Below are 17,480 nucleotides of genomic sequence, written 5' to 3'. Positions count from 1 at the left end.
TGGGTTTAAGGAGAGGTATAGATAGGTTTTAAAAGCATTGGGGAGTGGTGATTAGATATGAGATGAAACACCTTTAGTTTATTGAGGACACGAGTAATTAGACTTGACATGATGCATCTTCAACTAAGGGAAGCGAGACTGAAATGGTTCGGGTATGTGAAAAGGAGACGTGCACATGTCCCAATGAGGAAGTGTTAGAGGTTGGCTATGGTGGTTTTAAGTCTTTAAGAAGAGGTAGAGGTAGACCAAAGAAGTATTTAGGAGAAGTGATTAGACATGATTTGACGCATCTTACAGCTTACCAAGGATATGAACTTATATAGGAGGTTATGGAGGTCGTGAATTAGGTTAGAAAGTTAGTAATTAGTCGAGTGTTGTCTCGCTTTCCTGCAGGATAGACTTGGTGGTAGTTTGGTGCACCATACCTATTTCTCCATTCATACCAGCAGTAGTATATTATTCTCGTAGTTTCTTGTCCTACGGTTTTTGTTACTCTCCCGTTATTTTTTGTACTTCGATAATTGCATTATTTAGCTATTGTTCATCCTCTTCACTGCTGTATTTTCTTTTCAAACTGCTTTTATGTGCATTACTTGAGCTGAGGGTCTTTCGGAAATAGTTTGTCTACCTCCCCGAGTTATGGGCAAGGTCTGTGTACACTCTACCCTCTCCGGACTCCACCTATGGGATTACACTGGTTATGTTGTAATAAGATTCAAAATGTGTGAAATGACCCCAATGAATATGTCAAAGACTCAATCTCTCTTTGTTCCATAATTTGTGGTTGGCAAAATCTCGGAAGAGAAGTGGCTTTGGTTAGTTAGTTAGTTAGTGTGGAAACTTGTTTAGTTTTTGATGAATGAAACCTCGTCTGTTTGCCTTTGAGTCTAGTGGTAAAAGAGTTTGGTTAGTGTGTTGTTGTGACAGAAGTTTCACATTTTCTAGTCGACCTTCGTTCAGTAATTTTCTTGGTCTTTGTTTGTGAGATGATACAACTGTTGCTTTAGAGTATTTTCTTCTGAAATTAATAAAGATATATTGTCCTTATCACTGAAACCAGGTGTAGATTTTCAGCCTAGACATGGATTTGATTTTGTACTTGTTGTATCACTGAACTTATGTTATATTTGCTGGGGCAGTTGCTTCCGAACTAGGAACCCTCTCGACTACATGAAGCCCTTGAGTATTTAAGAAGTTGAAACTATACATATGAAATCTCTGCTTAGATTTAAAATGTCTTCATGAAACTAGATAGTAAGTGACTTACATTCGAAATATCTCGATGAGAATAGATCTTAAGTGAATATTGAAGCATCCATATGAACTAATTACATGCTATCATGCCCATTTGACACGGGAGTCTCAAGAGAAGAGTAAGTGTTGGATAATCAAGAGAAGCTAGTCTTACAGGTATTTTATCATGAGAAGATGATAGAGGGTAGTCTTACAGGTATTTTATCACGAGAAGATGATAGAGGGTAATCGTGATTTGATACAGGCTTGGTTCCCTAATTCTTAAGATGTACACTCTCCAGTCGTACTCCTTTCTATATTTCAAGGGATGCCATTTCTTTTTGTTAGTAGGGGTGAGATGGTTAATTTTTTTATTTCATTTCAAAGAAGAAATATACTCAATTGTGTACAGTAAAGTGGGTTGAGAACCATTATGTCCCATGTTCAAATCTGCTGTCCCAAAAGTAAAAAAAAACGCAAGGTGATTTATTCCCATTTACCCTAGCCTTGGTGGATAGAGTTACCTAATATACATTGTTGGTGGGAGTTGGCTGGTATCTGGTGAAATTGGTTGAGGTTTGTGAAAGTTGGCCCAAACACCACGATTATCAAAAAGAAATGTACTCCATTGTGTGTGATGAAGTTCAATTTGTGGAAAATGATAACATTCATGTCTAGAACTTGGCCTATAACATGCGTAGCATGTTAATGCAAGATAAAACCAATAAGAAATGAGGTTATTATGTCCACAGTGTGTAATGACAAGAAAAAGGCTTTGAATGACTCAATGCTATTTCTCCTCTAGATCAAGTTGATAGCTAAAAAAGGTATAGAGTGCTGAAAAATGTGTATTATCTGTTTTAATTACTTTTGAGTGCTTAGCAGTACGTACTTGAGAATGCACCTGTAATTTCTATTCTTGCATAATCTTTCTCACTTATCTTCTGAATTTTACATTCCCGATCGATGCGGACTCTAATTTTTCGTCTGTTTGCTTCCTAGGTCAGACTGATTTGTAGCTCAGCTTGTGGTAGTAGCAATTTGCAATGGCAGATGGCCAAGAAAATGACAAGAATATTGAAATATGGAAAATGAAAAAGTTAATCAAAGCTCTTGAATCTGCAAGAGGAAATGGTACCAGTATGATCTCTCTTATTATACCTCCTGGTGATCAGATATCTAGGATTACCAAGATGTTGGCGGAAGAATATGGTACTGCGTCAAATATTAAGAGCAGAGTAAATCGTCAGTCTGTCCTTGGTGCAATAACGTCTGCCCAGCAGAGGCTTAAACTGTATAATAAGGTACCTCCCAATGGTTTGGTCCTTTATACTGGAACTATAGTGACGGAAGATGGGAAGGAAAAGAAGGTAACCTTTGACCTTACACCTTTTAAGCCCATAAACGCATCTCTGTACCTATGTGACAACAAGTTTCACACGGGACCTTTGGGTGAACTGTTGGAATCAGATGAGAAGTTTGGTTTCATCGTCATGGATGGTAATGGCACTCTTTTTGGGACCTTAAGTGGCAACACTAGGGAAGTCCTTCATAAATTCACTGTTGACCTTCCCAAGAAGCATGGTAGAGGAGGTCAATCAGCTCTGCGATTTGCTCGTCTTCGAATGGAGAAACGTCATAACTATGTGAGGAAGACAGCTGAGCTTGCTACTCAGTTCTTCATTAATCCAGCCACTAGTCAGCCAAATGTATCTGGACTAATACTTGCTGGGTCGGCTGATTTCAAGACAGAGCTGAGCCAGTCTGATATGTTTGATCCACGTCTACAGGCAAAGATACTTAATGTCGTTGATGTGTCCTATGGTGGGGAAAATGGTTTCAGTCAGGCCATTGAGCTATCTGCTGAGATTCTCTCAAATGTGAAGTTTATACAAGAAAAGCGCTTGATAGGAAAATTCTTTGAGGAAATCAGTCAAGATACTGGGAAGTATGTATTTGGTGTGGATGACACAATAAAAGCTCTAGAAATGGGAGCTGTTGAAACCCTTGTTGTTTGGGAAAATCTTGATATAAACCGATCTGTGCTGAAAAATAGTGTGACCAATGAAATTGTCATTAAGCACCTAAACAAGGACCAAGAGACTGATCAAAGCAACTTCAAGGATGTAGCCACTTCAGCTGAATTGGAGGTCCAGGACAAAATGCCGCTATTGGAGTGGTTTGCTAATGAGTACAAAAACTTTGGTTGTTCACTTGAGTTTGTCACTAACAGGTCTCAAGAGGGGTCACAGTTCTGCCGAGGATTTGGTGGTATTGGGGGAATCCTTCGCTACCAGCTTGACATGCGTTCGTTTGATGAGCCATCAGATGAAGGGGAACTTTTTGAAGATTCTGATTAAGCTTTATTTCTGTCTCCTTAGCCCAGTTGAAGGATAAAAAGATGCAATTTGTTGAAAGTTTTGAGGTTATCTTAGCAACGAGTTTCCTGCTATTGTCCTCAATATCAATCACCAAGTCTTTGCTGTTGTTAAAAATTGTTTGCTTTTCTTTCCTTCACATGTGAAACAGGTTTCTTTTTGGAACTATCTTCAGTTAGAAAGATGAGTTCTTAATTGTTTTACGAGCCTATCTACTTTACCCTTGTGAGTTTGTTGTAGTTGTCTTGAACTATGTCTTGTTTGTAATGGGATTTGAATTGCCAGTCAGAACCGCGACTTCATTTCCTTCTATGCAAAACAACCATGCAAGAGTAAAACAAAACACACATCTGTAGAGATCTGCATCTGTTGGCGACATCCATTGTTACAACCTTGAATTTTGATTTTGCTGTACAGTGCATGTTGAGTGGGAGTTTATTTCCAGTTTACAGTGGATTGATTTTTAAGAGTTACACCCAATTATTTGTTATTTTTTCCAGCTCTTGATTTGAAGTCTGTTTTCTGCATTAAGTTGTGGCAATGATGCTTTAGGTGAAAGGTGACAACCCCTCAATGCTTACTGAATAACCTTACAAAAGATAATAATTTTGATAGCTAGAAGCTAATGTCTAAGTTGTTTGAAGTTACGCCATTGTGTTTTGCTCAATCAGAATGGGAACTTTAGTCCTTTATCTGTTAGGACTTTGTCAATGCAATTTGATTTTAGAAGGAACTAATTAATGCATGTCTGAACTGATACTTATGCCTTGCTTGATTCTATTGCAGCACCTGCCAAAATATTCTTTTTGATATTTTTTTGGCTGCGGTTGGGGTGCGTGTTGTGTCCTTTTAACAGAGAAATTGCTAGGATATGTAATATGCAAGTCCAAATAGATCATAATTGATGGATTCAGGATTTAGAATCAGCGTGTTCTGTTCTTTATGCATGCCTATTTGTATTTCTTTCTCACAACACAACACACATACTTAGACACGACGAGATCGGCCAAATCTGGCGTGTCTACTCTAGATTGGCCATTGTTTTTGAATTCAAATCTACTTGCCAAGCTGCAAAAAGTTGTGCTTGCAAGAGAGGAGGCTTCCTTGTTTGTTGTATTACAGACCTAATCATTCAGTTTTGTACACGGCATGCTTCCTTGCTTGCGCTGTATTACACACCTAATCATTCATTTTGTACATGGCATGCTTCCTTGTGTTTACTCTATCAGTCTAATCATGTAAGTTGTACATTGCATGTTCCTAATTCTTTCATATGCAAAAGGATTTCAAAACAATTTTGTTCACAAAAGTCCCTTCACTTCAGTTATTTCTTTTTGTTCTATTTCGATATGCTTTGCCTTGAGCCAAGGGTATCGGAAGCAACCTCTCTACCTCCCAAGAAGGGGTTAACGTCTGAATACTCTCTGCCCTCTCCAAACCCCACTTATGGGATTACATTCGGTATATCGTTCTTGCCGATTGTTTGCAAGAGTCTCACATTCCCCCCTCCACCCCCCCACCCCCACCCCCACACCAAAAACCTCTTTCTCTACCACTCTTTTAAATGCAATATTGACAGACGACAGTAGAAAGCAGGTGGGCGGTTTATGCTTATTTTGTCAATGGATGATGGTGATGTAACAGTAAAAACAATTGAATGAAAAAACTTTGGTCATTTGTTGTGTCAGTTAATAGTGACCTCATTTCTGGATATTGCACTGTGTTTACTACTATCATGCATGTGCAGAAGGATTGTGTACTAACTATTTCATCAGAAAGCCATGATATCATGCTTCCATTTTTCCATGATGAAATGGTCAAAACAATTTTATGTTTTCTTCCTTTTCAATATTGCACTGTTTGATGAATTCCTGCATCTAGTTTCTTTTACTGTGTTAGACCTTTAAAAGGAATTTTGGTCTTCTCGACTTCATAAGCATAATAAGTACCCACCAGGATTTCAGGAATGACTAATTTTTTCTTACTGTTTATCCTTTTACAAACACATGGGATAGGATTTAGAGCTCTAAAAGATTATACAAAAATCAATATCACGATCTGGTGGAATACCCAATAGGATTTAGTATCTTCAATATAAGCCCAGTAAGCCAAGTCACATAAAAGATATCCGTAGATGATCGTGTACTCTGTAATTTAGAAAATAAGAGTGGTTTTATGCTTATAACAAGTTAAAATATATTTATAATAATAATTTTTTTTAATACTGTCCATGCATATAAGTTAAATCTAATGGGATAATTCTTGGATATGAAAGAAAACTTTGTCCAATTTTCTCACCCTCGTTGGGTGCCTCTTTGTATGGAAATTACACTTATGTCCCCTTATATTTTAATTTGTTTTTATTCTTCTTGAAGTTCACTTTTCATCCTCAAAGTTGAGCTTAGTTGTGTTTTTAGTCCCATATTTTTCACATTGAGTTAATTCAACCTCCAATCTATATTAACTGCGCAAACATAATCCCTCCTCTATGGATTATCTTTCGGTTTCACATATTTTTCTTCTTATATTGTATAAGCATTGGGAAGCAAGAATGAGATTAGTGAAAGTTGGACCCATATTTATTGTATGGAAAACTCTTACTAATATTAGCATATTATAAGCCTTGATATCTTTTAAGGACATGATCTTAGATAGGAAGATATGACATCATGGATTAGTGTAGTCTATAGAAGATAGTTGAGTGGTAATTGGGGGCATTGTGCTTATCATACTAGTGGATTTATTCTTGTATATTCTTGTTTTTCATATGTATGATCCTTAGAACCTTAATGTATGATTTATATTGTGATTCATCTCGTATTATTTTGCTATTTTGTTGTTTTTATCGTTATTCTTTGTCTGTAATTATGTATTACTTTTCTTATTAGTTGTCATGTTCTTTTCATTGTCATATTCCTTTCTTTAATAATTACTTTGATTGCTGCAGTTGAACTAATTGTCTTCGAAAAAAACCTCTTTTCATGGGTCCTTAAATCCTACTTGTGAAATTAAATTGGAAATTTGCTTTGTTGTTCATATTGTAAAAACAAAAGAAAAAAAAAATCAAAATATACACCCATAGATTATATATTGTAAGTCATAGCAATACTTCTTAGATTGCAACTAATAGCAATTTTTAAATTAAAAAAAAATAATTAATAAGACTTTTAAAACAAATAAAATTCTTCAAAAACATGTTTTTATTTTTGTTAAAAAAATATATCCTTTAAAAGGATGTCAATCATTCCATGTTTCTGACAAAAATATTCTTTTCCCAAAAACTACTTCTTCTCCAAAATTGATTTTTCCCTTCATTCACCCCTAATTTTTTTAATCTTAATCGTCAGAATTTTTCTGATTCAAATACAGATTTACACATTTCTTCTTCTTCTTCTTCCAAAAATTAGAAATCAAATTCTGAGTGAAACCCAATATTATTCAACTTTTTATCACAATCGTTGAATTTTTTAATTATAATACAGATTTATATATTTTGATTGCAACATTCAAAAAGTATTATCCAGATCTTCGATTTTTCAATATCATTTTTATCCATTAAAAACATTAATAAGTAAGCATCATTCTTGTATGACATCATTCTACATACCAAATTCATAGATAGAAAATTCAAATTTCAAAAATAATTTTGTATATGATATCGGTATATAACATGGTTAAACTTGATTAAGTTTGTGTTTGGTATAAATCTAGTTTTCAAATAATTTCACATAAAAATTATAACATTTTTTTATTGTAATTTTAATACAAATTACATACATTGAGACCCTGATAAAAAATACCATTTAGTAAATGAGATATATATAAACTGATTTCTTATATCATTCCTCATTTTATTATCATTTTCATAGACTAAAATATGTACAAAATTCTTGCATACTAATATATAGGAATTAAAAAAAAAATGAAATACGCCAGTTTCTATACAAATTTCAGACCCCAAAAAAATAAAAGCACACCAAACAATATTTCATACACAACCAATTATACACTATTTTTGTTTGTTTCTAAATTGATATAAAAAAAATTAAGTAAAACAATTTATATACACTCATTTCATACATATAAGTAAAATTATAACGAGGTGAACATACCATATTATGCATCCTATTCATATAATACATAGCAAAATAAAATTCGATACAATGCACAATAAAAAGCTTCTACTACAAACGAAAAAAATAATAGACTAATCCAAAACAATTGAACTTTTCGTTCATCTCCTTCTTCACATAGTCCATGATTTTCTGATTTTTTTTTTTAAAGAAAAATCTTAAGCCAATTTTTCAAACATAATTGTTGATGAAACTATTTACAATCCCATGACATTCCTAGATACTCCAACATCTGGACGAACCCACTTGAACAAATGTAAATCTTATAGATTTATATTCTTTTCTTGACCTTCTTAAAAATGTAGATCTTCTATGTTTCAACCATCTTCATCTTCAAGTAAACAATTTACTTTCATTACAATTTGGGCTGATTTTCAGAAGAAAAAATTGCTATACGGATACTTTGTCTATAGAAATATTTTTTGTAGATCTGTATTAAGAGAAAGAAACGGAACAAATAGATATTTCAGTTTATTATTGATTTGTATAGAAAGAGAGATTTAATAAATTTAAAATATTGAATGTGATGAAATTAGGTGGATAATTATGGGAAGAGATAATTTAGGAAATTTGTTACTAACCAAAACGTGCAAAATTAATAGAAGATAGATTTTTTCCTATTTATCTTTTTTAATAAATTAAAATAATTATAGAGTCTGGTACAACTTGCAATTAAAAATTTAATTTTATAATTATAAAAAGGTAGAGTTGTAACTTGCAATAAACTTTCTTAAAAATCTATCTAGGATAATTTTCACAAAAAAACATTGATGTCGGTAATTTTTTTGCACCAGTCAAGCTTTGATGGACAACATTATTGGATATATTTAGTAAGCATCTGATGACATTAGTTAAGGTGCATGTAAATTGATCTGAAATCTTCACTGCTGAGTAATATTCAAACCCACAATCTCAATGTTGAAAATAAGAATACTTGCTATCTGAGAAATTCTACACACGAATGGACTAATTGAATTTTAAGGAGTCGTTTGGTGTGAGGTACTACGACAAATTATCTCGAGATAAAATAATAGTCCTGGAATAAATTTTTTGATACATTGTTTGGTTTGGTAATAATTGGGTAACTTATCCCGGGACTAATAATAGTCCCGGGATAAGTTATACCACATATTTGGTGGTATAAGTTATCCCACCTTAATTTTTCCTTGGATAAATTATAAAATGACAAAAATATCCCCAAACCCATTACAAACACATTTCTCCAATCTTTTTCATCATCTCTAATTATTGCTTTTGAAATTGAAAAAAGATTATAATTATCTACTTGATTATCTAAAACGCGTTATTATGACAAATTAAAAACACTAAAATATCTTATTTTGGAACGACAGAAATATATGACTAAGAAAAATTAACCTCTTATTAATTGAACTTTGCATTTTTTTATATCTCGTTGCTTGTGAATTTTATAAACTTATACGTTATTTTCTTATATAAAGGATCAAAATGCAAAATTAACAAATTAAAAATTAAAATATGTTAGATTCATACATAGTAAGGATCAAAACTAGGTACTATAATTTTTTTATATATCCAACAAAATGTAGGTACTATAATTTTTTAAGCATAGAAAAACGGAATTCAACATCAACTTTTTCCTTCCAAGTGTTATTTTTGTGATTTGATAAAACAAAAAGTTCTTACTACACAATGAAAAGATTAATTAAATTAAGTAGATTTTATAATAATAATTACCATTCACTAGTAATCTGTAAAATATTTTAGCATCTACAAAGGCGTTGACTAGTTTTAATACACATTATCGTTTCACAATTGACTCTATTGTTCAATTACATATTTTAAATTAAATAGTTTTTTAATCACTTGAAAATTGATATTATATATATCAATTAAAATGAATTTTAATATTCTATATTATATGAGTAATATGTGTTTAAATGAAGTGACATAAACAACAAATCTTCTTTTACTTTAACAAACTTAAGTTGAAAATTTTTATTTCAAACTAAATAAGATGTAGTAAGATTTTTTTTTTTAAACACACATGGCATAATTATAGCCCAAGGAAAGGCACATGCAAAAAAAATTAAAGCTAAATAAGATGGAAGTTTTTTTTTAAAATACACACGATATAATCATGAAAATGCACACACACAAAAATTAAACTAAATAAGATAAAAGTTTTATTTTTAAAAATAAATATTTAAAGATTGAAAAGAAATATATATAAACAAAAAAGAAGTTAAATAAGATGGGGATATTTTGATAATCAATTACTTTATTCTTAGAAATTATATCATGCATGTTACTTTGAAAACAACAAACCAAACACTCAATAAAAAATAATTTCAGCATAATTAATTTCAATATAATTTATCCTATCATAACTTATCCATCATAACTAATCTCAATATATCTACATTCCCAACCAAACGACACCTAAGTGGCCAAAGGCTGATAGAATAGGAAAGCAAAATCAGTACGGCACAAAATACATGCAAAACAATTGATTGGTGAAAGATATGTCTTTTCTTGGGAAAGAAACTTTTGACTTTTATTATTCCTGTTTTAACCAGTAAGGGACGTTTGAGATTCATACCTCAAAATAAAATTTACATTCTCAACCATTAAAGAATTTTTTACACTATCAAAACGTAATAAAAGATATAACCCTCAATTAGAAAATGAAACTTGTAATTTTGAAAATAAAACAGAAACCTTCAATCTATCATGGGTAAAAATATATATAATTTGGTACTATAAGCTCTTATATCAACATAAATATAAGGTAATTTTATCTATTAAAACTTGAATATATAAGAAGAAATTATCTAATATTTTTATTTTTACATATATATAAAATTACCGTATAATTCTCAATTCACCTCGTTAATGGCTAGGTAGGTCATACTCTTGGCTCATGTTCTTTCTACATAGATTTCAGCATCTGCCTTTGAATGTCATGCAAGATTCATGCCTAACTCTTAATTAAAGTCATAGAAAATGGTCCAAAAAGAAAAAGAAATAGTGGGCACATAGTTGAAAGACATTATGTTGTGTGAGCTGCTAAATGGTGAATGAGTGGATGGACCTAACTAGTATAAATTATAATCCTTGTTATCCAGGCTGTATGTATATATTAGCTAGCCTTATAGTCTATAGAAAACTACATTTAACTGATATTCATTGAGACAATATTCTCATTCACACCACATGATCTTCTAACTACCCTTTTCAAAAAAACATAAAGATGTTTTTGGCACAAATTCCTATCCATGAACACATGGTTCTTTCTTTGTAATAATATACTCCATTCGTCGTAAATTATGTGTTACAGTAATACTTTACTTTGCACATCTCTTAAGATATACTACTTGGTATTAACTAGAAGGGATTTTTAATTACTTTAAACTTATTATTTTCTTCGTTTGCTTTTACTTGTCACATTTTAACTTGACATACCTATTAAAAAAACAATAATAACATGATTATTTTACCATAGTACTCGTATTAAATGATGTTTACATTGTTTGCTGAAATTAATTTGAAAAAAAAAAAATCAATGCTAAGGGTAAAATAGAAATTTTTTTTGTCCATTTTGATATGTCAAAAATGACAAGTAAAAGTAAAAATTCAATTAAAAAATTAGTGGCAAGTTAAAGCGAACGGAAGTAGTATGTTTAAGCTATAATCTTGCTTATAATCTTTCTTCATTAAATGTATACTCAATGTATATGTCATTGATATTTGATGTATAATACTCCTTCCATTTCAAAATAGTTGACCTTTTTCTAAAAATATTTGTTTCAATTTAGTTGTCCATTTTATGAAATTAAAAGGATTTTATTATGTTCTTTCAATACCACCCTTATCTTTAAAGTACTAAATAAAGTGTATATATTCAAATTTATATTTCAGAGCATAATTATTAAGACTAATTTGATAAAATAAACCTCTAATAAATATTTTTTTAAGAGGAGTGTTAAGTCAACAAGGGCAGACTAGTTTGAAACGGGGAATACATACATTTAGCCGCCATTTAGCCCTTCTACGTGTTCTCTTATTGTAATTTGATTACAATTATAATTGTTTGATGGAAGAACAATTTAGCCCGCCATGATTGTTTGTTATGAAAATTTATGTTATGTTCTTAAACACTAGTATGAGTAGCTAGATTATTTTTTAGGATGATTGATGGAACTTTTTGTTGGATGAACTCGTGATTGTGCTTAAATATAATCAAGTGTTCTTTTTTTAATCTCTATTTGTTCAACTGCGCAGGAATTGTAGTTAATTAACCAGCCAGTGCATGATTAACGGTGTCAGTTATCTTGTTGTTCCCAAAAGAGACTGTAAGATAAGGTTTTATTAGTGGAACAATTTTATTTTGAAACATTTAGAGATTAATGACTGAGTTTTGAAAGTGGAGGTTAGAGATACCAAAGTTTTTGCGCGATTGCGGTCTAAAGTGAATAGATTAATTGGTTAGATTATAGATAAGGATCATTGGAGAGAAAATTTTTAGGAAATTGTGGCACTTGGTTGAGAGATATTTATAGTAAGAGAAAATTTATGATCAATAGAGATTAATTTGACGAGATTAAACTAGGCACGATTCCAACAATTGGTGAATTCATCACATCTAGCTCTTTTACTCTTTGAAAGAAATTGTCAATCACTTATCTGTTTAAATATTGTATTATATGCTTTTTAATTAGTTGGAAGTAAAATTCTTAATCTTTAATACTAGAAAATTGTTCAAACATGTCCTCTTAGTGATATTACTGATATATATTGAATGATTATAGCTAAACCTTAATTTTTCGTGGATTCGACTTCAAGCTTAAAATTTAAATTATATTTGCGGCGACTTTTATCCTCTTTAAGATGAATTTTTTGATGAATATGCAATTGTCACCTTCCCAGCATATCAACAGAAATGAGTTGAAAAATTTAAATTGACACCCAGAAATAAGTTAAAGTTAACAACCTTAAGAAGTAATAACACCCAATAAGGACTTTGTAGTCTTCAAGAAAAAAATATACTAAGCTAAAATGAGAAAAAAAAAGAAAAATTAATTTTGTCTTGAATATCTACAACGGTAAAAAATTTGAGATAATTTTTCTTTTAGAAAAAAAGCGACAGATAACTTGAAGTAGAAGAAGTAACTGTTGTGCTTCATTTAGTGTTGCCAAACATCATCTAATCCATGACAAGGCAGAGAAGGTAGTGTTTGTTGGTATGTCAAACTCAATAGGAAGGTACTATTAGTCATGGTAAGGTACAATTATACTGTGCAAAAAAATAAAACATCACTCTAATGAAAGGCTCTAGAAGGTCCATGATTCCCGAGTTATTAAAATTAGAGGCGTGTTCACGATTTAAACTCAATGAGTTCAATTTGTAATGTTCTTAACACAGAAGCTATAGTACTTTGAAACTGATAACATGTCAAGGAATCTGATATATTTGTTAGAATTTTCTTGATCTTAATTGGTAGGTACATTATTTTTCTTTTCTCTGTTCAGTTAGATGTGTGTACTTTCAATTCCCATGTAAGATTAGGTGATGCTGAAATCGTCACATCTTAGAATCAAGGAAACATTAAACTTCTATTATGACTGCACTAGTTTTAAGTTGATTTGGAATATTCACTCAGAAATGTTATGTTGACTTAGTTTAATGAAGGGGATGGGGTTAAAAAAAGGAGAAAATTTGATAGATCTCTATCTGCGATATGTACACTTTTTCCCCTTTGACCTAAGCAATTAATAATGTACATGTGAAATCGCTCATACGATTACATTGAATATGTTATTGTATATATGAAATCTTGTAACTTTCAGACTTAAATATGCCTAACAAAGTCCACGGGATTAGTGTAGAAGAAATCACGAAAGTGAACAGAAAGAAATCAATTCATCTCCATAGGAAAGAATACGGGCAGAAAACACGGGAATCGGAAATCGGAGACGATCATCTCAAGACACATCACGATCTATTGAAAACACCAGAATGACCTAGGAGTGCCATGCAATGCGATGACAACTGAGGCATCATTTTCGCTATGGTGGCACACTCGGCCCCTGAGAATGGAGAACCACGAGCTTGGTGCACTAAGCTCCCATTATGAATGGATTTAGAAAAGGATCGGATCACAACGATCTATTGTATAAAGTCTTATCTTGCATTTCTACAAAAGTATATTTCCAGAACGAAAATCTGCAACCTTAATCGCGTAACAACAACTTTACCCTTTGTTCTTTACCGGGAGAAAGGGCTTAAAAAGGGAGCAAAAATGATAAACACCATTTGCAATATTTATAAATCTTCTTTCCTCTTTAACCTAAACACAATTACAATAATGTACACAAAATCACAATTGAGTAATTTAACTCTCCTAAAGAACTAACTACTACTACTCCCTTTTTCTTGTTCCTCAATCTCTTTATTTCCTACTAAAGACAGAGGAGAAGAAGGGGCAGAAAATGAAGAAGCAGCAGAAGAATAGCAAGTAATTGAATCACAAGTAGGAGGAGAAACCTCAATAAGCAAATCCACAAAAGCACCTATAATAAATCCATGATTTATTTTCCCATTCATTTTCAAGTACCATCTCAATAACTCTTGTAAAGATTCCCAATCTTTAATCTCATTTGTTTCCACCATTTCCTTCATTGATTTCTTGAAATCCAAATATGGATCCTCTGATTCCATTGCCAATGCCACACTTTCCTTAAATGGCAATTCTTGATCATCATCATCAACATCATCTTCTTCTTCTTGTTCTAGTTTCTTTGGTTCTTGATTTTGGTTTTGATCTTGATTTACTTTTTGTTCATCCAAGATTAACGAGCTAGTGCAATTTGGCTCAAAAAACAGTCGTTCTGAACGAACACCTTTGATGATCAACTCCATTAATGGTTCACCTGTTTCATCAGACTCTGTTGAAAAACTAGCTGATTCTGAGGAATTTGTGAACCAAGATTCTGGTGTTGTTTCAGTTTCAACAACCCCATGTTGATGATGATCAGTACTACAAGGGTCTAAGAATATTGAATTTATAGTCTTGAAAATGTTGTTGCTGTTGTTGGCATTTGCTCTGAATGATAGAGTCTTGGTGTGTGCACAAGAAGGCCATTGCCATGAACCAAGATTCATTTTCTTGCCCATATAAAAGTTGGTAGTATTTTTCAAGAATCTAACTTCTTTTGGTACAAAAAAAAGTGATTTTTTTTTTCAAGATTCTAACTTTTTGGGTTGTTTCTAATGGTTTCTGAGATAAAAAAAAAAAAAAAAGTTGTGATATTTTTCAAGAATTCCAACTTTTTGGGGTAGTTTCTAACGTTGTGATTCTTTTCAAGAATGTAACTTTTTGGTTAGTTTGTAAGTTCTATTGGTTTTGGGATAAAAAGAACTTTTTGAGTAGTTTGTAGATTCTAGTGGTTTGGGATTTCAAAAAGTTGTGACTTTTTTGGATGGTATTAATGGTGATAATAAAGAGGAATAGCAAGGGAGAAGGGAGATATAAAGAGAGAGAGAGGTGACAGGAAGGTGGAGAGGAAATAGGGGGTGGTGGGTAAGTCTATTTCATGTGTGTTGTTTAATTGTATGTATGCATTTTTTTGAAAAATTTAATGGTTATAATAAATGCACCATCACAAGAAATGAACATAGCAGTAAAACAACTTATTGGAACTGCGAATTCTATCCCTTTCTGTCTATTTTACTTCTCATGTTTTTCTTACACAATTAAGAAAGTAATTGTGGTAGATCTCTGTGATACTGATAAGGTTTGTTTATTCTCTTTAAATTTTATTTTTATATTCTTTTCGGTTTATTTTATTTGTCATGTTTTTTCTTTCTAATTGTGTTAGATCTGTATGGTGGTGATAAGGTTTGTATACATTTTACTCTCTCCGAAATCCACTTTATAAACTATGCTAAACATATTGTTATTTTATTTGATTCAATTTAATACCTTTCTCTTTTTCACCACATTAATTTCTCTCTACTTTTATTAAAGGTAAAAGTGATAATATAGATGATTATATCTTGATTTTCTGAAAGAGATAATGGTCAAAATCACATTTAAACTATCATTTTTCTTTGAGGATTTTACATGTCAATTATCAATTATTCTCTTTTCCTACTTAAGCTATCATAATATAGGTATTGAAGCAAATTTATTTGAGTAGATTGTAATAGTTCATGTACAAAAAGGGAATACCTTATAGTTGACCTATTCAACTTCGACGTGTGTTTTAATACATAGATGGTGATATTGTTCAGGTAGAAAAAAATATAATTAATACTTAGATTAATCAGTTTCAAGATGTGTTTTAATACATAGATGGTGATATTCAGGTAAAAAAAGAATATAAATGGTGATAGATCATGCGTGAAAAGGAAAAACACACCTAAAGTATTTCAACTTTTTGAGTTTCACATCTGAACTATCATGTGTGTGAGTTTTCTACCTGAACTATTACCAACTAGTTAGCAAAATATTAATAAATAATTAATTATTTGAGTTTCACACATTTGATAGTTTAGATATGAAACTCAAAAATTAGGATACTTTAGGATATTATTTGTTAAAGTGTATTAGACAAAATAATGCATGTATTAGTCTTTTGTACTGCTAGTACCGTATTTGATATAATTTTTTAGACTATGCATAACTAATACTTGCATTCATTTTTTTGGTAACTAATCTTCATTTTATTACCAAAGTGATCATTACAGCACATTACAATCTAAGTTTGATAACACAGCTTAGTACGTAACATTCTACCTACTATGGAGCTAAACAGGATAAAAATTCAGCTTTTCTAAATTCCTGACTAGCTTGACCTGCTTCTGAGCAACATAGAAAAACATCTTATATTATCTTCCTAATCAACATCTGCACTGTGGCATCCTTCTTCTAGAAAAGTCTGTTTTTTTTTCATCCTGAGTTGACAAATACAACCTGTCAGACTCATCTTTAAGATGTGAGCAGTAGCCGATTGCCCACCAACATAAGATCCCATCCATGTAATCCCATCAGTCCATCTGCTTATTATTTTTGTGATTCCTTGTCATCTTAACGGCATTGTCCAGACCTTCCTTGAGAATGGACATTCAAAAAACAAGTGGTCATGACTTTCCACAGCTTCATTGCACAGGCAACACACTAAAGAAATGTCCATACCCCATTTGTGAAGCCTATCTTCTGTATACAATCTTTCTATAATAGCTAGCCTAAGGATGAAGATCCACTTTGGTGCCACGTTGTTACAAACCAACCTCTTCGATTGGACCTTTGAAAAAATACCCTGTAACTTCTTGTACATATTTTTGATGGAGTAATGGTCCAGGCTCATCACTTCTTCACAACTTATACTAGCATCAATAAAGTACTTTTTTTCTTTGAACACTTTCTTTAGTACCCGAGATGCTTACATAGGCATAAAATTCCATATCCTTCCGTCTTTAATATAGTAGTTGTGCACCCACTATATGCATAGTGTATCTTTTTTTTTACACAAGTTCCATGGTAGTTTTACAATTGCTGCCTTATTCCACACTGCCATGGAGATAAAATTTAAACCCCCTGCAGTAGTAGGAGTGCCGAGTTTGTCCCATGCTATTAGAGCTTTCTTGGAGTTGTAAGTTGATCCAGTCAACAAAAATTTTTTGCAAGTGTCTTCTAATAGCTGGATTAACTTCTTGGAAAGTATAAAGACCTGAGACCAAAATGTCTGAATA

The 17,480-nt window shown here is 31.9% G+C and overlaps 2 protein-coding genes across 2 annotated transcripts; one reads left to right on the top strand and one right to left on the bottom strand.

Annotated features, from left to right (window-relative positions):
• The first annotated feature begins 10 nt into the window (after positions 1 to 10).
• LOC107850618 (eukaryotic peptide chain release factor subunit 1-3) lies at positions 11 to 3,899 on the top strand. Its single transcript, XM_047400873.1, has one exon. The coding sequence runs from the start codon at positions 2,280 to 2,282 to the stop codon at positions 3,591 to 3,593; it is 1,314 nt and encodes a 437-aa protein (XP_047256829.1). The 5' UTR covers positions 11 to 2,279; the 3' UTR covers positions 3,594 to 3,899.
• A 10,130-nt stretch (positions 3,900 to 14,029) lies between these two features.
• On the bottom strand, positions 14,030 to 15,372 carry LOC107849590 (transcription repressor OFP13). Its single transcript, XM_016694149.2, has one exon. The coding sequence runs from the start codon at positions 14,898 to 14,900 to the stop codon at positions 14,136 to 14,138; it is 765 nt and encodes a 254-aa protein (XP_016549635.1). The 5' UTR covers positions 14,901 to 15,372; the 3' UTR covers positions 14,030 to 14,135.
• Between the last annotated feature and the right edge of the window lie 2,108 nt (positions 15,373 to 17,480).

Source organism: Capsicum annuum, chromosome 12 (assembly GCF_002878395.1).
Source record: "Capsicum annuum cultivar UCD-10X-F1 chromosome 12, UCD10Xv1.1, whole genome shotgun sequence".
NCBI classification, from domain to species: Eukaryota; Viridiplantae; Streptophyta; class Magnoliopsida; order Solanales; family Solanaceae; genus Capsicum; species Capsicum annuum.
Note: the sequence above shows the minus strand (reverse complement) of the source record. Positions and strands in the feature narration are given on the sequence as shown.